Source organism: Chenopodium quinoa, unplaced genomic scaffold (assembly GCF_001683475.1).
Source record: "Chenopodium quinoa cultivar QQ74 unplaced genomic scaffold, ASM168347v1, whole genome shotgun sequence".
In the NCBI taxonomy this organism is placed as follows: Eukaryota; Viridiplantae; Streptophyta; class Magnoliopsida; order Caryophyllales; family Amaranthaceae; genus Chenopodium; species Chenopodium quinoa.
Genome location: NW_018745080.1, coordinates 1,672,809 through 1,699,098, shown reverse-complemented (window position 1 = coordinate 1,699,098; position 26,290 = coordinate 1,672,809). Strand labels below are relative to the sequence as shown.

Below are 26,290 nucleotides of genomic sequence, written 5' to 3'. Positions count from 1 at the left end.
GCAGTTTCGATTTTAACGCCTATTTTTATAGGTGGGATGTACTCTGAAGTGGTTGAAGTGTTCTTTGATATATGCATACTACAAGTGTACTACAGGCGATGCAGAAAAGGTACGGTGTTGAATTTTAAACAAGAAAGACTTGGTAATCTTGTAATGGAAGTTCTTGAATTGTATAGGAGAATTCGGGAGGATGACCTGTCAGCAATAGAATTCTCATCGTTGTTGTCCTCGCTACATTTTCTTGGTGAGTCTATGAAAGTTGACATATCAATGTTCAGTGAGTTTTTTATTTGACAACCGAATGTTCAGTGAGTTAAAGCAGTGAATAGGAAGAGACCTACTAAGTAGAAAAGTAACAGGAGGGAACTATTAAGTAGGAAAGTAGCAACATTTTGATGTTATTGGCATGAACTAATTCGGTAGCTTTGGAGATGTGTACTAGGGTCTAACTGTCAAACTTAGTCTTTCCTTATGCATTATCATGTTTAGATTTTTTTTTTTTTTTTTTGGTGCAAGTGTTCTTTAGATATCTTGATAAACAACTACTGTTTCTTTATGCACATATATACAATGAATATATTGTTTTTTTATGCAAATATATACAATGAATATATATGTTATCATGTTCAATTTTTTTTTTTTTTTTCATAAAAATCATTTATAAGTTATTTGTATTCATACATCAAGAAAATTTCAAATAACTGTTTAAAAACCTTAACCCACAAAGATGATTAATAATTATATTCGTCCACTCATCAATTTTCTCATTATTTTGTTCTTCAACGTACAACCTAATCTGAGTTGGATGAATCTTTAATTTGATGCCAGAGCAAAGAATGCATTAAAGGAGTGTAATATGACTAATATCTAGGGAGAATACTTTGCAAATCACAAGTCATAGTCACTCTCATCTCCTTGCTGATATGGCAAGGTTTTGGGCAGTGATTACTAGGGTACTAGGAACTTTGTCACAGCAAAAGTACACAAGGTTTCATTGATTAACTATTCGAAAAAAAAAGGTTTCATTGATTAAACTTCTACTTTAATTGTACTCGGGGTTCCCTTGCTATCTGCGAGAATGTAGTTAGAATATGCTTTCGCCTTATTAACCCCCCACCAAGTTGCCTATAGTTCAATTCGTAGAGCAATTTGCACACTGGTGGCCATATGGAGCCATCCTGGAGTGTCACATTCTCATCAATGATTAAAGAGATTGGAGTTGATCCGCCACTATCCCCTTTGGATCAGAAGGAAAGCATGGGTCCTTAAGGTAGGATGAGTGCTTGGTCATGTTGACATCAAAAACATGTTTCAGTCGAGAGATAAGACTCTTTAGAAGAGGCATTAGTCTTTTGGGTTTAGGATTAGTATCATGCTTACCCTGTCATTGAGTAAATATTGGAGAGATTTTTTATTTTTTTATTTTTGTATGTAGTAGGTCCGGATTTGGATGCCCAATGGCCATAAGCCCTAAATTACATCATAGTAGACTGGTTGACACATGAGAACATTTATGTCATTTGCGACATTCAACCTCCAAAATTCGTATTGTTCATTGCTTGTGATGTTAAGCGCACCAAAACGATAGTTTGTGATGTTCTAGCCAATTTTGCTTATTTTTCTTCTTTCAATTTCACCTAAAACTCCGCACATGAAGAATTGGAGCAAGTATTTAAAAACGGAGGAAGTATTAAAAAAAAAAAAAATCAATAAGAAGGTGACATGTGTCAAGTCACCTTCTTAAACCGGTTACTAATTTGACAAACCGGTAAAAGACTCGTTTTAAGCATATGCGGGTCAAAGGTGGGATTGTTTCCAGATTTTGAAAAAGTGATATTGTTTTGAGAAAAAACGCCAAAGGTGGGATAATTAGATTCCATTTTTCCAATTTAAATTAAAGGTTTAAATCAATACTCATAATATAAGGCACGGCCATCCGTTTTCTTCAAAAAAACAAAAAAAAAAAGATTAAAGATCGTAAAAAAAAAAATTACTCCACTTCTTATATCTTAACCTCGAAAAATATTGTTGGCTGTTAAGTTTTTTGTATAAAAGATTCAAGGTTATAGAATAGACATCTACAGTATACGTCTCCAAAGTTAAGGTTTTTTTTTTTGGTTAACAAAGATGAACGTGGTATATGTTGACTATATTGGTATATTTTTCAATTAAAAAAAAAAAGAAAAAATTGTCGAAATAATACAACCTTTGGGCCGTTCTTTTTAAAATACAACCTTTGAATTATACCTGATTATTACAACCTTTATGGGTGTTAATTTTAAACAAGATAAAAAACTTATAACCTAGTAAATCGGTTACCCATGACATGTGTCGTCATGTAATTGATCTAAATATTAATTTTTTTTTGAAATAATTAATTTTAGATTTAAATAAAACAAAAACAAGAAAAACCAGCCCTTTAACCCCAACGACCACCACACGCAGCCTTCTTCTCCGGCGAACAACCTCTCCCCGCCGACATCACTCGCTCAATCCCCCACTAGCGAACACTATGACGCAAGCCCCCCTCCCCCGACGACGCGAGCCCCACCGTACCCCGATGCGAACATCGCCACGATGCAGGGGAAGGGAACGGGTTTCAGGGCAGAGTAAGGGGCCGAATAGCTGACATGGGTTCTTCAAATTGAGCAGAATTTGGCTGAAATTGGGGCTGCCTGACGGTTTTTGGTGCGGTGATTGGTGGTTGCCTCTGCAATTACGGGCTTGTGAATTGGAGATGGCTGGTGGTTGTTGGCGGTAGCGTGAGGTGATTGAGCGGGCTGCGGCTTGGTGTGTGCGGGTTGTTGCTGATTGTTGCGATTGGGGAGGTGATTGGTGGCAGCGGGGTTGATGTGGATGCGCCTGCCACTGCAATTTGATGCGGGGACTCGGGGAGCTTGTGACTTGGATGGGTTGTGAAATTGGGGCTGTGGCTTGGTGTGTGCGGGGTGCTTTGGTGGTTTTCGTGGTGGCTAGACTGCCATTGACATGGGGGAAGGAGGAATAAAGAAGTTGAAAAAAAACACAAAAAATAGCTCATCAAATGATAAAGCAACATGTGTCCCATTAACCCGTGAAAACAGATTACCAACCGATTTTTGCCTGTTTTAATTAACACCCGTTAAAGGTTGTAATATTCGAGTATTATCCAAAAGTTGTATTATTTAAAAAGAACGGTTTAAAGGTTGTATTATTTTCGACAATTTTTCCTTAAAAAAAAAGAAAGAATAAAAAGAAGGAAAAGGTAAATTGGGTGGGTAGTTAGTTTTTTTTTTTTTTTTTTTAATTTATGAAAAGTATATAATATTGGTTTGTGGGTAGTAAGTTAGTTTTTTTTTTTTTTTTTTTTTTTTTTTTTTTTTTTTTTTTGAGCACTTATAAACTTTTATTTAAAAGAAAATAATAATTAGTAAATAAGTAATTTTGCAAATTGAAAATGACATTTTGGAGAAAAGGCTAATTTATCAACCAAAAGGATCTTCTCTGTATATATTACTATAGATATAGTATATAGAGTTAATCAAATGTAGATGGTCACTAGAAATCGTGGCAAACTATTTTTACACCAAATAGAAATTTTCAATCTTAAAGGCCACATTTGTTCAAAAACAAAAAAAATCTTGAAGGCCACATGTAAAATTTTCATTCTAGGATGTATGATTATATTATGCACATAATACACAATGCCACGATTGATCGTATACTAATTAAGTGATTAGGCCCTATTCACTTCACCTTAAAAAATTAATATTCAATAAAAATAATTTTAATTCAGTAAAATTAATTTCAGTTCAGCAAAAATAATTCAGTTCAGTAAAAATCAGTAAACTTAAAGAAGAAATATAATAGAAAATCAGTAAAAATAATTTCAGTTCAGCAAAAATAATTTCAGTTTAGTAAAAATAATTTCTATTCAACAAAAATAAGGTGAAGTGAATGGGGCATATTATATGACAAACTATTGATTGGTGAAATGGTGAGAATATTTCTTTAGAGTTAAAGAAAATAGGAAAAATTACTTTAAATAATCCAACCTTTGCCCATTCACCCAAAGTAAACCAAACCGTTGGACCCCATCTTCCCATATCGAACCCAAATGACCTGCTACCTTAGCAACAGGTCAAATTTTTATATTTCTTTTTTTTTTTTCCCGTTTTGATCACCCTTGACCACCTTATACCAAAAACAACCACCTTGTACACCTTTGGCCACCATTAATAGCACCCGCAACCACCTCAACACACCAACATCACCACTCAAGATACCATCACCACTCAACACAGCACCTACCGCCACATAAACAAACACCTACCTATCGACAGCATTCACGCGCATCACGTAATGACCAGCCTGTCACCACCGCCGCTTCCACCATCCTCACCCACCAAAACATAAGAACATACAAACCTCACCACCATCAAAACTCCCACCATCCACACCCCCGTCCACAACGAACAACAAACACCACCCTACACCCATCAAAACCTGTCAACACCACCGTTACTCACCACAGACCACGACCAACACGAACCCCAAACGACCCTTAAATTTTAAATCCCAACCTTAACTTTTAAAATTTCAATTATGGTTTTATTTGGTTAAATTTAACCATTAAAACCTCACACTTGAGAGCTTTAATGGTGGTGAAGAATTGAAAAAAAAAAAAAGGAATTTAAAGTAATCTGAATGGAGGTGGCAATTATAATCCGGAAGGAGGAGGATGAGGGAGAAGAGAGTGAGAAAGCAATTTTGACAACGGTGGTGGTGGGGAGGAGAGAGAAAGACGCGGTAGTTAAAGGAGAGAGAAAGAACTAGTGGTTAAAGGGGATTCGGCTGGGTTTGTGGTGGGGGTGACGGAAATTGAGGTGGGTGGGGATTTGGGGCCGGATTCGAGGTGTTTGTTGTGGGTTGTAGTGATGTTGTTGGTGGGTAAGTGGGAGGGGAGGTAAGGTGGTAGTGAAGGAGGTGGTCATGGACAAAGAGAGAGGAGGGAGAAAGAAGTGGTGGGGGTGGTTTTTTTTTTTATAAAAAAAGAAAAAAACTTGTAAATTAAAAAATAAACCAATAAGAAAATAACACGTAGGTAAGGTAACCGGTTATACCGGCTTGGTAATATGTTGGGTTCGATATGGGAAGATGGGTTCAAAGGTTTGAATTATTCTAGAATAATCCAAAAGTTGATTATGGGAAAATGGAGAAAAAATTGGATTATTTAAAGTAATCAATAGAACATCCCAGGTGACTGACGTTCTACATTACACGAGGGTCCCCCTGCAAAAGGAAGTGCTACAAAACCCTCTGTAATATTTCCCTCTCTATTTCTCTCTCCTACTTCTTCAGCTTCAATCTTTAACTACTTCGTCTTCTTCACCGATCATCTTAGGGTTTCAGAATTTCTCTCTCCTCGACTATGGATTCCTTCCCCTTTCATGACGGCAACATTTCCAGTTTCATTGACAGCCGTAATATCGACTTCCGCCATGTATATTCTCTCTTTTTTTTCTCTCTTATTGATTGTGTAATTATACTGTAAATTCAATTTTGATCATTTTCTTTTAATTTTATTCAATTCGATCATTTTTGTGCTTCGGATTATGCTTTGATTGGTTTTGTTTTCAGTTGTAAATGATTTCAGCTTTGATTTTGTATTCTGAATGTTTGATTTTGGAAGTGAATTTTTGCCTGAAAGTATGAGATTGTGATTGTTGTAAATATGAATATGAAGACATGTGTTTAGTAACATGCTAGTGTAAGGTCAATGTCTGACAAATTGTATAATTTGGAAGCAGGAAAACAGTTAGAGCTGATTCTTGATTGTTCTTTGTGTTATTAGGCGATGGATAATTGATTGTTATTGTTTTTTGAATCATCGAACGAGGTATATTAGTAGGATGTTTGTGAACTTGTAAGAGTATCTTGCCCTGACTGGTATAACTGGTGTTGCAATAATTTTCGCCTGAAAGTAGGAGAGTGTGATTGGAGGGTTGTTGATCAAATTCTATTATTCGGAAGCAAAAAAACAGTTTCTTGATGGTTCTTTGTATCAGTAGGCAACTATAATCGTAGCGTGTAAAATTGTTATTGTTTTATCAGCTCATTGAATGAGGTATTTGTAGGATGTTTGTGAACTCATTGGAGTATCTTGGTCTGACTGTTGTATAGCTGGTGTTGCAATGATCTACTGTTTTGCTGAAAAATTGTGGTTTTCAGCATGTTTGATGTGCATATAAACGTGTCTCTAAAGTTGTTTTACCGCCAAAAATTAGTACTTATTTTTTTTGTTTCGTATTGTAGGATGTCAAGCATACTTTACAAATGCACTCGTCCATGGTGCGGAGGCTATCATTGGAAAGGGAAATGGAGGTTTGGTCTGCTAAGCCAGATTTTTACGTTTGTTTTCATGAAGTTTATGTAGTTATCATGATATTTTAGCTTGAGAGTGTTGAATTTTTCAATTAAATGCAAAACAATGTGAAGGTTACTTTTACTTTTCTTCCGGTTTATGTCATTGATTATCAAAACACAATAAAATTTGCTAGATATATAGTGTTATTAACACTATAATTGACAGTTTAGATTGTTGTTAGTTGGTGAACATGTAGCCACTAGAAAATTTTAGTCTTTTCAAATTTGTTACCGTGCCACATATTTTGCCAAGCAAGAGTAATTCTAATGGAAAGTATCAAAAGATAGGTTTTAAATTGCATTAAAGAGAAACAATTATTCAGTTGACCATTGATTATGTTAGCACCTCTATGTAAGAACAAACAAAAACTATACAGTGTGTCAAGTGTGTGGCTGATTTATTGTCCATATAGTTCCTACTTAGATTTAGATAGCGGTCATAAAGGGAGAGTTAGACTATTTAATATTTACTACGTCAAATGTGAGTTTTATCCCAAAGCCAATTGACAATGGTTAAGAGGGCTTATGTAAAAGTTAATTGTTTACGCATCTGCTCCAATATGGGCCAATTTCTTTGTTGGCACATAAAGGTATAGCAGTATCCCTCCTCTTCTTGAAGTTTTTCCAAGTTAAGCAAATTGGAAAGATGAAAAAGCAATTCTCATTCTGGCTTGGTAATTGATGAAGACCAAGTTGTTATCTAGTTTTATGGTTGAAGGGCCATTATTCTTAACCAAGCTGACTTGAATTCTAATACTATGCTAGATTTGCTAAGTTGGAATTAGGTCAGAACCACACTCATGAAAGGCTTTCCAAGGCGAGTAAAACAATGTACAAACTAACACATTACCTTATGAGGTTGCTCTTTCCCCTTGTGTCTAATGTGGTATGTCAGTTGCAAGCTTATAAAATGATCTATTTTGGGATTGGATCGTTGGATCTTAGCAAGGGCTAAATTTTTATCTAGTTGTATAATTTGAGGGTCATAATTTTAAACAAGTTGACTTGAGTTCTAATACCAATTTTTAAGTATGTATTGAAAATGGGTTTTTCTCACATTTGTGAAGGGCAAAGAGAGTGAGACATTGTACAAACCCTAGCGACAATTTCCATTGCAAAACAATATGGAAAAAACAGGCAAATAACACAATGTATAAAAAGGCGCGCCTAGGCCCAAGGTGATTAGAGATAGGCGTGTGCTTTTTTTGGTATAGGCGAGGCGATTTAAAGTGATGTCCAATTTTCTCTTTTCACATTATAATTTTTAATTTTTTTTTAAAATTACGTGTACTCTCTTCATTGAGATGCAAATAAACTTAGAACCTATCACCTCAATGCGTCTTGAGCCTTTTTTTTTTCTTACATTGGATACAAGGGTAAATTAGGATGTTGAGGAGATTTTTTCCTCCACTTTTCCAATGTGGGAAACTAATTTGTTGGCACATAACAAGATCTCAATGTAGTATTGATTATGCTGCGAATTCTGTAAATTCTTATCCTTGATTTCAGTGCGAAGATAGGTAGACTTTAGAACAGACATTGACCTTCAAGTTAATCAAATAATTGGCTGGAGTCTCTCTGTCACGCAAATCTTTATGTGCAAATAGCCAAAACATGTAAAGACATGATATATAATACATGGCACCCTACCAACAGAGTGTTGAATTTCTTTTGCTTGTTCTTGATTTACATTTGCAGCTCGTTTTTACTCCCTGTGCTTCTGTCTTTTATGTACTTTGATTTTATTTTGCTCACAGGGACACACAGGTTGTGTAAATACTATTGCATGGAACTCAACAGGTTCACTCTTGATATCTGGATCAGATGACACCCAGGTAACTTTCTTTTTACAATCTCAATGTTTTTTTTCATGACTTGGGCAGTGTTTAGGCTCGCTTTGGTGCAAGGTGACTGTGCAAAAATGCAATGAAGCAAAAGGACAGGAAATGTAATTTTTTGAATAGTTGTTCCCCAAATTGGAGTCTGTTGAAATGTGTATATTTTATTTTATTTTTTTTATTTATTTATTTATTTATTTTTGTTGTTGTGTCAACTGAAAATTTTGGAGAAGAACATTGCTATTTTCTAGAACATTAGGTACCTCATCCTTGGTTGAACTAGCTGATGGGGAAGTTGAGTGTTATTTTTCAAAGAATGTTTCTTCTTGGCATTAACCCAGAGATTTACTACCAAGGGATTTCAGAATGTCTATTTATGTCATACATTGTTGCTCACAGATTAATATATGGAGATACTCTGATCGTAAGCTTTTGAACTGCATTGATACGGGGCATTCTACCAACATATTCTGTACAAAATTTATACCTGAGACTTCTGATGAGAAAGTGGCGTCTGGGGCTGGTGATGCTGAGGTAATACATTGTGTTAAATTTTTGAAGATTTCCGTGGATTGGCAAGTAGTGTTGGTTACAAGCTCTTATGATTTTAGGTCCGTGTGTTCAATATCTCTTATTTAAGTGGAGGAAGGGTTGAAGAGACTGCCATGACCCCATACGCTCATTTTCAGTGTCATACTAAGAGAGTAAAAAAGTTAGCGGTGAGACTTTTTATCTTTTATCCTTTTCCTTCTGTGCAATCCTTATTTGCTTTATATGATAACAAGGGCTTCAATATTGTTTCAAAATGGAAAATGCTTTGTTATATAGTCTTAGTATTGTCCTCTTTTACATTGTGGTCCTTGTGGTCTTTGTAGGTTGAGGTTGGAAACCCAAATGTGATCTGGAGTGCCAGTGAAGATGGAACCTTGAGGCAACATGATCTTCGTGAGGGTTGTTCATGTCCTCCCGCTGGATCTTCCAATCAAGAATGCCGCAGTGTACTAGTGAGTTCGCTATCCCCTTTGATTGTCAGCAATTGTCTTACCATGATAATAGTGATAATGTATAGAACTTGATACTCCCTCTACTGTCAAACTGTTGTCATCTTAGATTTGGGTAGCATATTAATTAGTAGATCGTAAGGTAGTATTGACCTTTATTTATTTATTTATTTATGGATATTGGAGAAGTAAAAAATTGATTGAGGGGGAAAGAGATAGTAGAGGGGGGTCGCCACATTGACCACATCACATGAGATATGAAGAGATAGAGAAAGTGATAGTGAGATAGTCACACGGGTTGAAAAGTTAAGTAAGGTGAACTTTCCATTTAGGTTCTGTTTGTTTTGATGGAAAACATATTTCATTTTCATGGAAAATCATTTTCGAAAGAAATCAATTTTCAATTGAAAACATTATTGTGAAAATAATTTTCCTTTGTTTGATTATAAAAAGTTTTATAGAGAAAAAGGAAAATGGATGTAAAAAGGAGAGGAATGATAAAGGAGAGAAAGTAGAGAAGTGAGGAGTAAATAGGAAAATGTGTCATACCTTCTTTACAAAAGGAAAATGGATTTCCTTTTCTTAAAATTAAATTTTCACCTATAGAAAAATTGTTTTCCACCCTTCTACGGAACAAATAAAGGAAAATGGAGAAACAAAGGAAAATCAATTTCCAGGAAAATGTTTTCCATCAAAACAAATGGATTCTTAAGGTAACAAGACAATTATTTGGTGTTTTACCAAAAGCTAGACAATTGATTTGATAATGAGGGGAGAACAATGAATCGATCTTATAGTTTTTATGATTCTTCATTTTCTAGTATTAGGATTTATTTTTTAATTATTATCTTTATATTTCAGTAAAAATTATAGGGTATACTTATGTAAAAGTGTTTTCCGAGATAAATCTAATCATATTTATTTCAAATGTGAAAGTTTGACTTTGATCTCAAAAGAATAGTGCTTTCCTGCTGCCACTGATAGGATATAGCAATCCAAGGACGCCTTTTTTGTTCACACGACTGTTCTAATTCTAATAAAATGTGTTTTTTTTTTTTTTTTTTTAACTTTTTTTAAATTTTTTTTCCTCTCTATATTATGGGGAAATGAATTGTATCTGAAGGGCTATTCATTTATGGGAAAATATCTGTCTAACTTTCTTTGTTTGGGGACAGGGGAATTTGCTTTGTTCAAGTGTCATTAACTAACTACTAGGATTTCATGCCAGCTTGACTTGCGAGGTGCTGCAAAAAGGTCCTTGGCTGAACCTCCTAAACACCCACTTCAATTAAAGTCTTGTGATATCAGTGTGACAAAGCCACATCTGCTTCTTGTCGGAGGAAGGTGCTTTTCAGCTATCCAATCAATCTCTGAATTTCTATTTATTATTTTGTAGCTGTTTAATTTTAAAGAGGCTGTGCTAATGTGTGCCAATTTTTCTTGTTGCTAAATGCTTGCAGTGATGCATTTGCTCGTTTGTATGATAGAAGGATGCTGCCTCCAATGTCTTCCTGCCGGAGAAAAAATTCACCACCTCCTTGTGTTAACTATTTTTGCCCAATTCATCTCTCTGAGAGGGTTAGTATGAAAAATGATTTCTGTGCTTAAAATTTTCCTAGAATTTTGATGTCGCTTAGGTAGTATTTGGTAGCGGTGTAATCTCATATGCATTCAATTCCAGGTACTCTTAAACGGGTTTAGTCTGACATTGCTAGAGATTCCTTTCCAATTGGAAAATTCATCCAATATGGGTAAAAATCTTTAGCAAAATTATAAATATGTCTCCTTGGATAACTACCTCCGGGAAGTGGGACATTATATTAACATAATAACAGATTTGTGCAAGTAGGTCTTGCTTTCTTTGATTAGGTTATTTTGCCATATCTGTAGAAGAACTGAACTCTCTCATAGTCTCCTTTGCCTTTAGTGTACTACCTTAAGAGACTTGTAGCTTTCTCTTTGCTTTGTTTGCACTTGAACAATTGCCCTTTAGTTGGTTTGTCATCTTAGAATATGGGCTGCATCAAAGTTTGGGGAATGTAGGATGCTTAGGTAGCTACGAGAGTGACACATGCGTGCCCTTGGCAGTTCATTTCGGACTTCATTACTTTCTTCTCATCTCTATTGAGGTTCAACTGTTCAAGATAGGGGATAGTTGCATTTGTTTTGGGATGATATTTGGAGAAGAGATCAGCTTTTTTGTACTTATTTCCCTTGGTTACTCCATTTATCCTCTCTCCATAATGTAGTAGTGTCTATTTTTTTTTTTAATTGTAAATCTCATTATGGAGTTGGGTATCTTTCCTCCTCTCTACATTTCTGATGACCGCTACAAGATATGGAGTTGAGTATCTTTCTTCCTCAATGGAGAAGATGGGTTTTTAATTAGTAGCAGTGGATTTCAGGGTGTGGGTAAGAGGGGGAGGGCGTTATCAGGGTCTTCTATTTTGTAGATGGTTTCTTTGTTTCTCAACTCAACACTCTCACCAGCTTTTCCTGCAGCAAACATTATTTGGAAGGTGAGGTTTTGGTGAGGTTTCTCTAAGGTGAAGGATTTTATGTGGGCTTTGGCTTTTGGTAAGAAAAATACTAGTGACATGCTTTAAAGTTAAGGCCGGTTTTTGTTACTTAACTAGCTATCTGCATGCTTGTCAAGTTGCTAATGAAATCCTTTTCACTATATCCTACATTTTGACAAGGCAAGATCCCTCTGAGGGAGCCTGTTTGCTTTGCTCGAGGATTCTAGGTTTTTCCTTTTAGAGGTTGTGGATTGGTGCAGATTAGATTTCGAAGGTTTAATTAGGGTAAATAGAAGAAGTTGTTGTGGCGCAATGCTTTTATGGAATTCATGTGGTGTGTGTGGCTAAAGCAGATTCAAGGGTCAACTCAGAAGTTTGTTTTGTCTTCTCAATTGTCATGGGGACAAAGTAGGGTCAACTCAGAAGTTTGTTTTGTCTTCTCAATTGTCATGGGGACAAAGTCACTTATTTAGCTATTATGGGCTATGGCAGCAGGGGCTTTCAAGAGTCACTCGATTGGGGAGGTCAGTATGTAATTTTGGTACCTGTTTGGATTCGTTAGATGACAATCTGTTATCCCTATTTTCTACTGTTTAGAGGTTGTAGATTGGTGCAAATTAGATTTCAGGGCTTTAAATTTTATTTAGTATACCAAAATATTTCACACTTTATTTGTGAGCTTTTTACATAAATGTGACTTACAAAAGGTGTCAAATTTTTGTGGAAGGATTAATTCAGTCTTAACTTTGTTCATTGTGGTTGATTTAAATAAATTCTTACATGCGCATTCCCTGTAGTTCTTGGACTGTTTATTACTTCCTCCGTTTTTTTTGGTTGACACATTTTGACTTTGACACTATTCACAAATCCTACTTTGACTAGCTTTTGTGATCTATAGTTACGATAAAACATAGTCATATGGGGCCTTAGAACCATCTCAAAATATATTTTCATAACATCAACTTTTTATGATTTTTACTCATTGATAATTAGAGATGTTAACCATTCAAATAGTGCGTTGGCAAACGTGGAAAAAAAGAGATGTGTCAACTTAAAAAAAAACGGAGGAAGTAGTATTTTACGTTCTGCTGACGTCTAATCTTATTTAACTGTGCAATTTTTTATTCAGGGACGATCAAGCTTGCATTTAACTCATGTTACATTTAGTCCTAATGGCGAAGAAGTTCTTACAAGTTATAGTGGAGAGCATGTCTACTTGATGGACCTGAAGCAAGGTTTACAGTTGCATTTACCTTATTTTTATGAATTCTCAATTTCATTCAGTCTGGAGCAGTGTCATCAACTTCAAGGATCGGGATAAATTTGACCTCTAATTAGAGCTTCTGCTATTTTAAGTGTTCATGTCATTTGGTTTCAGGACAATATTCTTTGTTTCTTTGTCAGCACTTCTTTTAGAAACCCTTAGTAGGAACCAATTACTGATCATTTCCTAAAATAAATATGTTGTATGTCTGGGAATTCTGGCATGAAGTTTGAGTAATTCTGCATGAATTCATGACACATGAAAATCTGGTTATTGAAATAGTCAATCTGCTTGAAGATGAATTTTTTGCTCTTATAAAAAATGCTCATTGAAAAGGGACTATGGAGCTGATAATTACAATGAATTGTTTAATTATTTGATATGAGTGTGTGTCTTGGTTCTGATGCATTTCTGCCGTTGTACAGTATTGCAACTGTATATTCAACCAGATGCTATATCTTATCTAGACCTAAGATTCATGGAAGTTCTATGAAACAAAGGCTATAATCAGTGACGGCCATATATTTCTTGTGTGATACTTTGACTTGGGTTCTTGTGTCAGACATGGGTATGTGCCCTAAGTGCTTGGCTCTGCTTTTTTTTATGCAAAACTATTGCCCTAAGCGATGCCCCGGGGTATTATATTATTTATATGTAATGTAAGATTGAAGGAAATTTTATTTACTTCACACAATTGATTAATATGATTGAGGACAAAAGGTTTTGATGAGTCAATAAAGCATAGTTGACAATTGGTTATAAAGGTCGTACACCCATCGGATTATAGTCTCTTTCAATTACAGAATATTATAGCTTTGGTATGATAATGAAACCAAATAAATTTGAATAGATGAGTTTGTAAATTCTTTGCTTTTAAAGTGAGAGGTTGGAGTCTTGATAGTTTCATTTTTTATGTGAGGATTGGTGGTTAGAGAAAATGCGGTAACACATGGCGAGGGAATAAGTCTTTGTCTTGGGTTTTAGGAGTACTATAGATTTCCATCTTACTTGTCTGTGATAAAGGATAATGTCTACACCCATGGTGGAGTGACTGATATGTACAGTCAGAGTTAACATAGGTGGCTGTTGATTAGTTTTTTTTTGTTGCGGGGGGGGGGGGGGGGGGGGGGGGGGGCGGTTGGTATGGAATTCGGGAATTTTATTTACGCAAATTTAGGTTGGGCCAAACTAACTGCTGAGCATCTTTCAAACTTGTTTTCTCTCTTTGGGAAACATGGGAGCAATACATGTATGCCCGCATACACACTGTTTTCCTCGTTTTATATTACTCCTTTTCTTGGGGGTGGCTGCAAGCGGCGGGAATGCTATGCAGTACACATGCAGAGATGTTGCAAAACATAGGTAGTAGTTGACTAGTTGGGAGGATGGGGGGAGAGAAGGGAGGCTATGGGGTTGGCCTGGAATTAGGGAATTTTTTAAATGCAAATTTATGTTGGGCCAAACTAAGTCTGCTGGGCATCTTTTAAACTTGTTCACTCTTTTTCAGACGCGCACACACATACACAAACGCGAACACCCCCCCCCCCCAACCCACACACACACACACAAAAAAAACCTATGACTGCAGTTTATCACTCTGTTTTCCCTCATTTTGTGGTTTTATATTATTTTTTTTCCTTGGGTGTGTTTGCAGGCGGTGTAAATTCTATGCAGTACACATGTGGAGATGTTTCAAAGCATTGGAGCTTTTCCCCTGCTCTTGATGGAGTAGAATTTTCACCTGTAGATGCTGTTGCTTCTAAAAATATCTCCTCAGCAAAAAACTATGATACTGTGCAGGTAATTTTTTTTTTTTTTATTTTTTTATTTTTTTTTTTCTCCTTTTGGAGAATTGGCTTTTTCCTGTTCACCTTCTCTTGAGTAGTACAATATGATCAACTTTTGAACTATATCTTCACAGATAGGCAAGTGCAAAAAACTTATGGAATTTGCAAAAACATGTTTGGAAGAGGGAGCAAAGTATTATTATGGAATTGAAGCATGTAATGAAGTTCTGGATGGAGGTTATAAAATTGATCGCCAGCTTAAGCATGATTGTCTCTGTATACGTGCTGCCTTGTTTCTTCAGGTTTAACTCAAATTCTTGGTTGATGTTGGCGATATTTGTGTTTCTAATTTGGGCCGTGCTTATTGCTGACGACTTCTCATTTTCCAGCGGAAGTGGAAAAATGACGCCCACATGGCTGTTAGGGATTTGAATCAAGCTCAAAAAATTAATTCATCTTCATTTAAAGCACGTTTCTGCATGTCTGAAGCTCTATCTCAGGTTAGGATTCATTTTTTGTGCTACCTACCTCTGGCATTTGGTATATCCATTAGATCATTTATTTGGTAATTAGAAGATTGTCGCTTAGAGATTCAATAATTTCCGTTTAGCCCATTCTTAACTAGAGATATCAACTAATGATTGTACGTTTTATGTGAAATAAAAATAATTAAGAGAGAATTTCTTTTACGCTCTCAATCTGGGACAACTGCCTGACTATTATGAAATATTTGTGTTTAACAACAAATAAGGCATTGGTTTCTGAGACTGAAATATGACTGCCTTGATCCAAATATAAAAGTCCTTTGACTTTTCTAATCTTGATAATTAAATTAGTGATGTTATTATAATTTTGGTGGCTGAAAATTTATTTCTGTGTTAAACCTGATTTGGGATAGTATATTCTTCTGGATGATCAATTTGATGTTGCCGGTCAAAGACTTTCTTAAGAAATCAACAATCAAGAAAAGGCTGATACCTTGAAAATAATTAGTCTTGTTCTCCTCTTGAGAGACATGTCTTTATAGTGTAAATTTCCCACCAGTGTATAGTTATGGATTAGACAATTTGTCGGATATTGATGTTCAGGCAATCTAAAAAGGACCTTGAAAGAGCGCGAACATTTTGATGATAAGAATTTTATGGAAATTGAATCTTCTGGCACTGATTATCACTTACAAATAGGATTTTTCTTTGTTATCGTATAAATATGTACTACCTCCAAATCTGAAAAATGTTGATACATACTATTTACGTAGACTCCAATGCAACCCTTTGGCGAATCTAACAAGATCTCTCGCAAAATTTTGATATCCAAAGTGTGTAATAGTAAGAACTCATGGTCAAAGTTTTCATACTTTGGATACAAATTTCAAAGTGTTTAACACCTTTCAGATTTGGAGGTATATGAGAATCACTTTCAGAATACTGGACTAAATCATGGGAGAGCTTTAAAGGTGCTGAGACCTTGGAATTCCTGTTTCATTTTACTTTATTGTCACAAATTCGATTCAGAAGTTCATGGTAAGCATAAAATTTATGATGTCAGAAGCCCTGGAAGATTCATATTAAATGCTATAAAAATTGTTACGGACATTACACATACTTATGCCTTTCGGACTACAGCTTATTCTTTTCTGGATCTGCTGATTCTTTGGCTCTGTTAATTTATTTATTTTCTTTCATCATCCTTGTATGCAGTTGGGAAAGCATAAAGAAGCTCTAGATTTTGCTCTTGCAGCTCAGTCTCTGGATCCCTCAAGAGCCGAAGCGTTGGATAGGGTAGAAAGTATACGAAAGGAACTTTCAGCAGGTCTGTGTGTAAAACTTATAGTTACATATATTCATATGTCTCTCTGAGTTAGGTTTTTCAGGTTCACCATTTTTTAAACAGACAGGGGATGATTGGTTGAGTGTCGCCTCTTGAAGCTTTTATTTTGCATTATTTTTTATATCTTTTGATGATGGTGGGTGTTTGGCAACATCAACAAGCTGCTGCTTATAATGTATTGAGTTGCTGTTTTGTATCGGTGGACCTCTTTGTCTTTCTATCTATCGATAAGTGAAAATCATTCTAAAAAAAAGTAAAAATTGACTTTGTTGAGATGAAGTAATCAAATTGCATATTCTTTTTATGAAGGAATTGTTATTATTGGGATAATTACATGCTGTATATCCTATGCACTGTGCTGACAGAGTGTTTTTAAAATTGCAATTAAATGTCTTACTTCTCCACTTGATTAATTCAACATTCAAGAAGGAGCATCTGGAGTAGGGACATTGTGAGGAAGTGATAATTGCTGTATGTTAGAGAAGTATGCACTCAGTGGGACATATGAAGTTGAAAAGTTGCAAATATTTGAGAAGGCACTTGCATCTCTGCATGCTTTACATTTTAGAGCTGCAAGGATGATGTTTGTATTCAGTTGTACTGCTAGTCGAGTCTTTCCCTCTCCTTAGGTCTTTGACTCATTGGTTTATAGTATTATTTGAATTGCTGCAACATTCAAACATTGGTTTGTTGAAAGTGCAATTCCATTTTTCTTCTTGTTTTTGGCTTAGACTTTACTGTTGTCAGCTTTGGTGGAAGTGTTGGGACTTGAAGACTTGAAAGTTTGCCTTAGTCTCTGTTTTGTATCTGGTGCTTTGTACCTGATGTGATTTTATTTTTTTGAAACATGAATAGCTGAAGTTGAAAAGAATAAGAAGTTGAATGATGTGGGATCCAAGACTGGACCACGTGCTGGCAGAGTAATATCATTAAGTGACATACTTTACCGCTCAGAAGCTAATAGTGATGCTTCACAAGATGGTCCTAGATCTGATAGAGAAGATTCTGATTATGATGAAGAACTAGAGTTGGATTTTGAAACATCAATGTCAGGTGATGAGGGCCGTGATGCTGAATCGGTTCATGGAAGTCTGAATTTGAGGATTCATAGAAAAGCTGGTAGTTCTAATGGCTCTTGTGGATCTCCATCTTCTTCCCAAACTGACAGAACAAGTTATCAGGTTTATTTAACTAAAGCCAGCTTTTAGCCTTGTGCATGAAGACACAGATACACACACACTACATTACTTTTTAGCGGCACGATGAGATCAAATTTTCTTTCTTTTCCATACTAATTGAGAATTGCGTATGTGATGGCCTATTGATGCTGTATAACCAGCTGTTCAAATGACCTCTACTTTACTGTTCATTTGTTTATTCTTACGTACAGTAGTGAACAGTTCCTTTTTTGATCTTGCATTTACACTCAAGTAGAGGCTGTATCTCAGTGTCATTACAGTATGAGCAATGTGGTTTAATATTTAAATTTTGGTCGGTCCTTGTCCTCTGACTAAGAGTTTTCTTGAATTGCAGCCAGAAGCAGTCATAGATATGAAACAGAGATATGTTGGTCACTGTAATGTAGGAACAGACATAAAACAGGCTAGTTTCTTGGGTCAGAATGGTATGGTGTACTTTCTATTTTTGTTATGTTATCAATTGAAAGTTATCATCTATTATTCTTGACTCCTGTAGTGATAAGTTTTACTATGTTTTTTTTATTTTTTTTTTAATTGAAAGTCTAATATCTTGTAGTGAATTCCTATGTAATTAGTGTTCTATCAATAGGCCTTGTACTATTGGGTAGGGAGCCAAACATGGTGAAGGCCAAGTATAGACCTTTAATATAAAATGTATACTTCTTTGTAAAACAGAATGCTATCCTCGGCTACTTATTTTTGCTGAGTGTTATTTAAATATATTGAGGATGACATTGCCTTACCCTTTTTTTTTTTTTTTTTTTTTTTTTTGTGCAACCCCCCTAACTTATACTGCGTATTACTTTGGACAATTAAGACTTTGAATTGTTTTTTGAAAGTAACTCTAACTTTGCATTATGATCGCCATGTTTATGAAGTGCTGCTATCCATTTGTTGCAATTTTAAATGCTGTGACTTGTAATTCTGCCACAAATTCTGGGTTAAACACACATCTCAGGATATCACCCCAAAAGTGTCAATGAACAAGGTAGAGAAGTATCATAAACTCTTTCCAGAAGCTCCCAATCTACTCATAACAATCCTAGGACTGGAGCAATGAAATGAACCCTTTATTGTAATTTCGTAAAAATCCTAAGCTGTATGATGATCTTCTTGTAGTGTGTCAGGAAGGCAGGAATAGCCCCATAATTTATAAAATGATGAATAATTACTTTTGGACAAGTTTGTATTGTTTTGAGATTTTATTTTTATATTTCAAATTGATGTTGTTTTGAACTTTTTCTGGTGCTTCCCCTTTTTTCTCCTCTGATGCATTCACTCTGTTCTTTGCCTATGAGTCAATTGGTTTGTCTTTCTGGTTACCTGTGCTATGTGGCCTAAACCTTGTACCTTTTTCAACCCTTATACATGCCTCTGCTGTCTTACTGCTAACATTTGTGAATGAATGATTATCCTGCTGCTTAAATGGGCTCCTTTAAGGTGCTCATAATGTACCTAGCGATACCCTTTTGGTAACTTGGTATTATCAATTGCAGGTGATTATATTGCCAGTGGAAGTGATGATGGCAAATGGTATATTTGGGAAAAGAAAACTGGCAGATTGGTCAAAATGCTTGTTGGAGATGAAGCTGGTAAATTTTCCATATTCTGCTTTTTTCATAGGATGATGTTTATCCTCATCAGGGTAAAATCTTAATGCTTTATTGAACTTCTCATCCCTTCCTTTCTTTTTTAGTGGTAAATTGTGTCCAGTGCCATCCATTTGATTCAGTTGTGGCTACTAGCGGAATTGATAACACAATAAAGGTGAGTGCAGGAAGGGCCTAATGATGTAGCTATTTTTTTTTTTTTTTTTGCTCATTTCCTATTGTTTACTATGCGGAAGTGTGCAGTTCAGTGATTGTTTGATATTTTGCAAAAATGGTTCTAGATTTGGACTCCGAGTGCTCCCACCCCATCGGTGGCAGGTGGTTCAGCCAATCTTGATACGGAAGGTTCTGATGCAGCTAATGTCTTGGAAGCGATGGAAGGCAATCAACGCAGATTATGCCAGACACGTGAAGCTATTCTGTAAGATTTATGTTCTTTGGCATGTGAAGCTATCGAGTACAAACATTAATTAGAGAGCTACAATAAAAATCCTGATTTCTTTTGATGCCAAAGGACCCTTTAGTTGACTGTAGCACACTGGTCTTGTTTCCTTAGTCACCTCTTGCCACTTTTAGGTGCTTATGTTAACCTCAAACCCTGTTTAGTAATTAGGCCATGACTGTTTTCATGTCATTATCCTTTCATGTGCTGCATGGGATATTCTAGTGTTTTCTTTGGGTGTTTTGCAGCTGTAAAGTGAGCATTGAACTTTATATTAACTTTTAATTTGCTAAAACTTTTACGAAGTATATATTTTATTTTTATTTATAGCTTAAGGATAAGCAAAGAAGTTGAATAGAGTTTTGGTCTATCCAAATTATATGCTGTGATTCTAGTCCCTCATAAAATGTACTCGTAGAAGATTTGACCAGTTGCCTTGTCTGTGGTTAATTTGTACTCATAAAACTTGAAGGTTCCTGTGATTTTTCCCCATATGAGCTTTAAATGAATTGGACATGAAAGTCTAAAGTTCTGTATTCCATAAAGTGAAGACTTTTATAACCATACTAACCTAAGGCTTTACCGCTGGTTTTTGCTCAGCCTATTGCCGAATTTGTCTACTTCGAAATCAGAGGGTTGCCCAGATAGGCTAGCTTTGACATGGTTTAAGCTGTAATTTTTTTGAAAATAATTGCCTTTCTAATTGTTACGGCCCTTTTTGTGTGTGGGTGATGAATTTTTTTTTTTTTTTTTTTTTTTTGGGGGGGTGGGGGGTGTCTGTTTCCCCCCCTTGGAGAAAAAGTAAACGAGGGTGGAAGATTAATCCCCCATTAACTGAGTCATAGCTATGTACTCTCATGTTGCGAATTTTTCTGCAGACGTTACAGATTTTGTAGCTCTCATTGGTTTGTTTACTTAAGCCATTTCCTTTAATGTCCTGCTGATGAATATGATCACCACATCATTTTGTAAAGTTGTCATGTAGGTAATCACATTGTTCTAAAATTTAACCTATATATTTTCTATTGTACAGGCCACTTGAGCTGTTGGAGAGGTTTCGCATGCATGATTTTGCCGAAGGAACGCTGCATCCCTTTGAATGTGCTCAGAGCTAGTTTCCCTCCATTTTCAAGGCTAGTCTCTGGTAGATATGACTGCATTTTTGCGCCATAAGCTTCCCTGCATCTCATTATCCTGTAAAAGTTCTTGGTAAGAGTTTCAGCTTCTTTTTTTTTTTTTTTTTTCCCAATTCTTTCATGATCCATTGAGTGGATATTGCATGGTTAAACATCTCCCATCTATTGTTTTTAATCTAAATGGATAGGTCTAGATGAATATCAATAGCAATATATGCTAGGGGTCCTATGACCCAGGTAAAAGTTTACAAAATGCATGAGGATGTCAACCAGAGATTATCGAGCCAAAATGGTGCACTAATGTTCATAGGATACATTTAGCCAATTATTCATTGAGGGGACCTATTGTATCTTCTTCTTTTATTTTATCAAACAAAAAAAATAAATAGAACCACATTTTCTAATTCTCCATTTTGTACACAGTAGCAGCAATACGAGCTTGTTGTCTGAAGCTGGACCTTTATACCTAATCGTCAAAATATGAAACTACACGTACACTAATTTTTCGAACAGCAATTAATAGTGTTTTGATATTTTAAATGACAAATCTTTTGGATTGAGAAAAGTTCCATGGTCCTTTTATAGAATAGAGGGAGTTTTATCTTTGTAACACCTTTAATAATCAAGGCATAACTCGTTTTTGCATTAATGTTTACTGCTATATTGGAGTTCAAAGGGAATAATTGTAAGTTATGCAAAGCAGCATAATGAAAACCTTGAAGTTTACAAGGTCCTAATACATGTCTTTTGAAAATGCTTATTAATCTTTTGATTTCTCCTGAAAATGCAGAGTAAATATCTTTCAGTCACAATCTGTTACTAGCCAAGTATCTTCAGCCTGAAGAATCCGATGATATACGAAGCATAATCACCCATGGGTTTTACTGCAGCTTACTTAGTTGCTTGTATATTGTGAAGCACTGAAGCAAGCATTGTTTCAACATGTTGCTGGTTTTTTTTTTTTTTTTTTTTTTCACTGATACGATTTGCTTTTTTTTTTTTTTTTTTCCTTCCTCCCGTGCTGAGCCGCTGACTGGAGGTCGGAAAGCCAATACTAAGGTAAATGGTTGTACTTTGCTGTATGTAAATTGTTCAGTATTAAGCTTGGGCAAAAAGTACAGGCGATGTTTTTTTTTTTTTTTTTTTTTTTTTTTTTTTTTTTTTTTTTTTTTAGAAAAGGGATTGGGGGGAAAAATCAACATAGGACATTTGTATCTTGTAATATTAATTGGGCTCGATTCAATTGTGAAGTAAATAAATTTCTGCTATATTAGTAGGCTGAAAGGTTGGTTGCATAGGCAAATTTTTCTAACTCCTTGAAAAAGATTTTGTTTCTTTTTGGCTTACTATTTTCTATTAAGCAGAACTATACAGCATTTACAATCATAATTTGCCTTGTGTTTAACTGTTAAGGACAAATCTCTATTTTATACGAGTATGTAGTATTTCCTTATTCCAACCTCATAAGTAGAACTCTACGGTTAAACTCGAATAATATGGTAATGCTCTAAATCTTCTAATTATTGATTAATTCTATGGCCTGACATCTTTATTTGCTTCTTTTGACTTGTATTGTACTGTATTTCCTTTGTTTTGGGCGTGTGAAATTATAGATTACCTCAAATAGCTCAAACTAGTGAAATTTCCAAAAGGTGTACTGTATACTACGTAAATTTGGACCGTGTAAGCTAATTCAAGCTTATACGAAACTATTGCTACAAGTGTTAATTTGGGAGTTTGGGATCAAGCCCTATTTACTTAAAAATCTTTATAGGCTCTATGACACCATGTACCAAAAAACGTGTGTTAAGTAGAATTCCATCCAGCTAATTATTTTTGGGGGTGTTAAAAACACCGTCCTCCAAATTTATCAAAACCGCCATCATTTGAAGTAAAATGCCCAAATTTACCAGCCATCGGTTTTCACCTCCAGTTATCAGCGCAGTCAATCGGATTTGGCGTCCGGTTACCGACAGCGGACAACCGGTTTTCACCATCGGTTACCGGCCACCATATTTGTTGTTGTTTTTTTTTTGTTTTTATTTATTTATTTTTATTTTAGGGTTTTTTAATTTTTATTTTAATTATGCTTTTATATTATACATTAATTATAATTATTAGTAATGTTAATGTTGTTGGATTTAGGATTAGATTATTATTATTATTATTAAAGTTATTGTTATTATTGTTAGGTGATAATTATTATTAATATTATGATTTCTTATTTTGATTATTATTGTTAATATCATTTATTTAAAAAAAAATATTATTAATATTATTATTATTATTGTTTTTGTTGTTTTTTTTTGGTATTATTATTATTATTATTATTATTATTATTATTATTATTATTATTATTATTGGTTGCAAATATTTAGTTGATTTGGTTATGACAGTTGGATAGGCTCAAAATGACGTTTGATCGTATTGATGGGTCGGGTGAGCGACATACTAATTCTCGTGTAGTGACTGCTTCGGCTAGAAGACAAAGGTCATCAGTTCCTATAACCGAGGAAGCGTGTGTTGAAGATGAGTTTGAGAAGGACAAGGAGGATAAGGCGGAGTGGCACGAGGATCAAATTACGACTTTGATGGGTGATGATGGGAGTTCGAGAAATGTCCAATGTCGGCGAGGTAGAGAGCAAGGCCAGGTGTCATCTGGGGTTACTTTTAGGAGAGGTGTTGATGGTAGATTTCAGAGTTCCGGAGCTGTTGCTCCCAGACTAGAAGACCTCGTGGTGCCCGAGCGTCGAATGATACTACGTGGCTTGTTCAGGGTGAAATTCCTGGTGGTCCCAAGGATGGTAGTGTCATTCCTAGTTACGCAGGTCACATTGCCACTCAGATTTGGATGGGGAGTGGTGCCAAAGATCGTCAGATTTTAAGGTGTCATTCTAGGACTCAATGGTGCCTAGGTTTGCAGGAGACGTACAAAGATATGGCGGACGATGTGCGTAGTCGAGTAGATAGTACTGGTCTGAGTAGGCTAGTTCACATCATGCATCATCACATTGACTGGGCCCTGATTTTGGCGTTTGTAGAACGCTGGCAGCCGGATACAAACACTTTTCACTTTCCTTTCGGCGAGATGACTATTATGCTCCATGATGTCCTGTACATACTTGGGTTACCTGTGGAGGGTGTTGCTGTTGTGGAGCGGAGCAATGGTGCGTCTTTGAGGGTTGACTTTCAGAACATTTTGGGGGTAGGAGTAGCAACTCTTGTTGCCAAGCCGGGAGCCATTTGGGATAACGGGGCGGTGTCATGTCAGGCCATAGCTGAGAGGTGCCTAGCAGAGAAGGGAGACGCTGATATCCACGTGCAGGGTTTCTTGATGTTAGTTCTTGGCAGCACTCTCTTTGTCAATAAGAGTGGTAGTCGTTTTCCTGCTTCTTGCATCTTAGAGGTGAAGAAGGAGGATGTTCAGCTTTCTCATTATTCATGGGGTTCAGCTACCCTTGCTTATCTGTATCGGCAGTTAGGCATTGCCTCACGGATAAATTGCAAACAGATTGCCGGGTGTTTGAAGTTGCTACAGTCTTGGATTTACGAGTATTTTCCCGCATTTCGACCTATTCAGGGCTGTTTAGCCATATCACTGAATTATGCTCGGGCCGCCATGTAGGACACGCAGGCACTAGAGAGGGACTACCATCCTTTAGTTTCTTTTCGTAGACGCCTTGATCAGATGACATATCATGAGGTATATTTGACGCTAATTATTTATTGGAAATTAGTTGTTTTCGCACTTACTAGTTATTAACGCTTCGTTATTGTTTTGTTGTAATTGCTTGTAGGTTAATTAGAGGCCCTACACTCTGACTCCAGCTCAATCGGTCCCGAGGACTACGTACCTTGGGTTGGATACAGTATCGAGACATTGTTGAGCCATACTACCCTGACAAAGTTGTGCGACAGCTTGGATACGTTCAGCAGATTCCTCCTCCCATTTTTAGACCTGATTATGCGAACCGGTCGGTGTATGAGACACGGAGTTACGTGGTTACCTCCTCAGGTGCACCTCAGTTCTGGGACAGATTTCACTTTGGGACTTATCGTATACCCTTCTCGGACTATATATATTTCCCTTTGTTGGAGGAGGAGCCTACTTGTTCTGATGATTACTTGGAGTGGTTCTATACATACTCACATATATGTCTTATGAGTCCTGATGAAGTGCTTCGCCCACCACCTCGACCCAATAGGACAAACGTGGATTACGTAAGTTTATTTTATTTTTCTTATTTATTTCATTACTCATTTATTCAATTATTTTACTTTAATTTGACTTCCTCAATTTAATTTCATTTGTGCAGTGGGTGCAAAAATTCATGTCTCCGTTGCGCAAGTTCATAGCTGAGAAGGGAGGCAACATCACCCCCACGGTGATCGAGGTGCAAGAAGCAATCATGGAGTGGAATGCCAGGTTAGAAGATTGATATGTTTATTAAATTATTATATTTGGTTTTAATAAATATTAGATTCAGTTTAATGTTGTAAGAGTTATTAGATTTGGTTATATTAGCTATTAGATTTGGTTTTAATAAATATTAAATTCTGTTTAATGTTTTAAGAGTTATTAGATTTGGTTATATTAGCTATTAGATTTGGTTTTAATAAATATTATATTCAGTTCAATGTCTTATTAGATTTGGTTATATAAGCTATTAGATTTTGTTTTAATAATTATTAGATTTAGTTCAATGTTTTAAGAGTTACTAAAATATTTCATGTCTTAGATTTGGAGTAAAATAGTTAATAGCAATACAATACATGTCTTAACATCGTCATTCACTACCAGATAGATTTTGCCATGAAGCACGCCTATGTTGACATCAGTCCTTCCAACCTATAACGGTATCATCACGTATAGGGAACCAAGTAGTAGCAATAGAAAGAACTGGGAAATTATCTTCGAACTCTAATCGCACGAAATGCCACCCTAATGATAGTATGCAAAACTCCCTATATGAATCAGTGGCAGTTGATGGAGCAGTCCAAGGTAGCACAGTGAGGCATGGGTAGACATTACGACCGTCCCTACCAACACCAAAACACATAACAGCGGCATTATAAAAGTTGGCAACCAGAAACAAGTCATCAATAGCAATCATCCAATGATCCATGCCGCTTCTCCCTCCTGTCCATGTGATACGGTTTATTGCTCCATCTAACTGTCCAGCAGTGTACACTTGAGAATAAATGTCGCGATGAGCAGCAACCTCATTTGCAATCGAATGTCGAGCTAACACCCATTCA

General features: G+C 35.9%; 1 protein-coding gene across 2 annotated transcripts; it reads left to right on the top strand.

The window, feature by feature from the left end:
• The first annotated feature begins 4,643 nt into the window (after positions 1–4,643).
• Positions 4,644–22,355, top strand: LOC110709715 (WD and tetratricopeptide repeats protein 1-like). 2 transcript variants are annotated; one of them, XM_021887942.1, is made up of 20 exons: positions 4,644–5,482; positions 6,295–6,363; positions 8,163–8,240; positions 8,643–8,777; positions 8,855–8,962; positions 9,119–9,247; positions 10,473–10,588; positions 10,705–10,822; positions 12,893–12,998; positions 14,682–14,827; positions 14,949–15,116; positions 15,204–15,314; positions 16,515–16,626; positions 17,500–17,825; positions 18,178–18,268; positions 19,340–19,435; positions 19,540–19,610; positions 19,735–19,874; positions 20,929–21,104; positions 21,822–22,355. In XM_021887942.1, exons 1-19 carry the CDS (start codon positions 5,411–5,413, stop codon positions 21,008–21,010), a joined length of 2,274 nt encoding a protein of 757 aa, XP_021743634.1. In that variant the 5' UTR covers positions 4,644–5,410; the 3' UTR covers positions 21,011–21,104; positions 21,822–22,355. The 2 variants fall into 2 exon arrangements, with proteins under 2 accessions (XP_021743634.1, XP_021743635.1); XM_021887943.1 differs by lacking the exons at positions 4,644–5,482; positions 6,295–6,363; positions 8,163–8,240 and having other exon boundaries at positions 8,693–8,777; positions 8,884–8,962.
• The last annotated feature ends 3,935 nt before the right edge of the window (positions 22,356–26,290 follow it).

Coding starts and splice junctions, on each gene's coding strand:
- LOC110709715 (XM_021887942.1), top strand. CDS start 5,411: ATGGATTCCTTCCCCTTTCATGACGGCAACATTTCCAGTTTCATTGAC. Junction 9,248..10,472: donor AAGAATGCCGCAGTGTACTA/GTGAGTTCGCTA, acceptor ATTTCATGCCAG/CTTGACTTGCGAGGTGCTGC. Junction 15,315..16,514: donor TGTCTGAAGCTCTATCTCAG/GTTAGGATTCAT, acceptor CCTTGTATGCAG/TTGGGAAAGCATAAAGAAGC.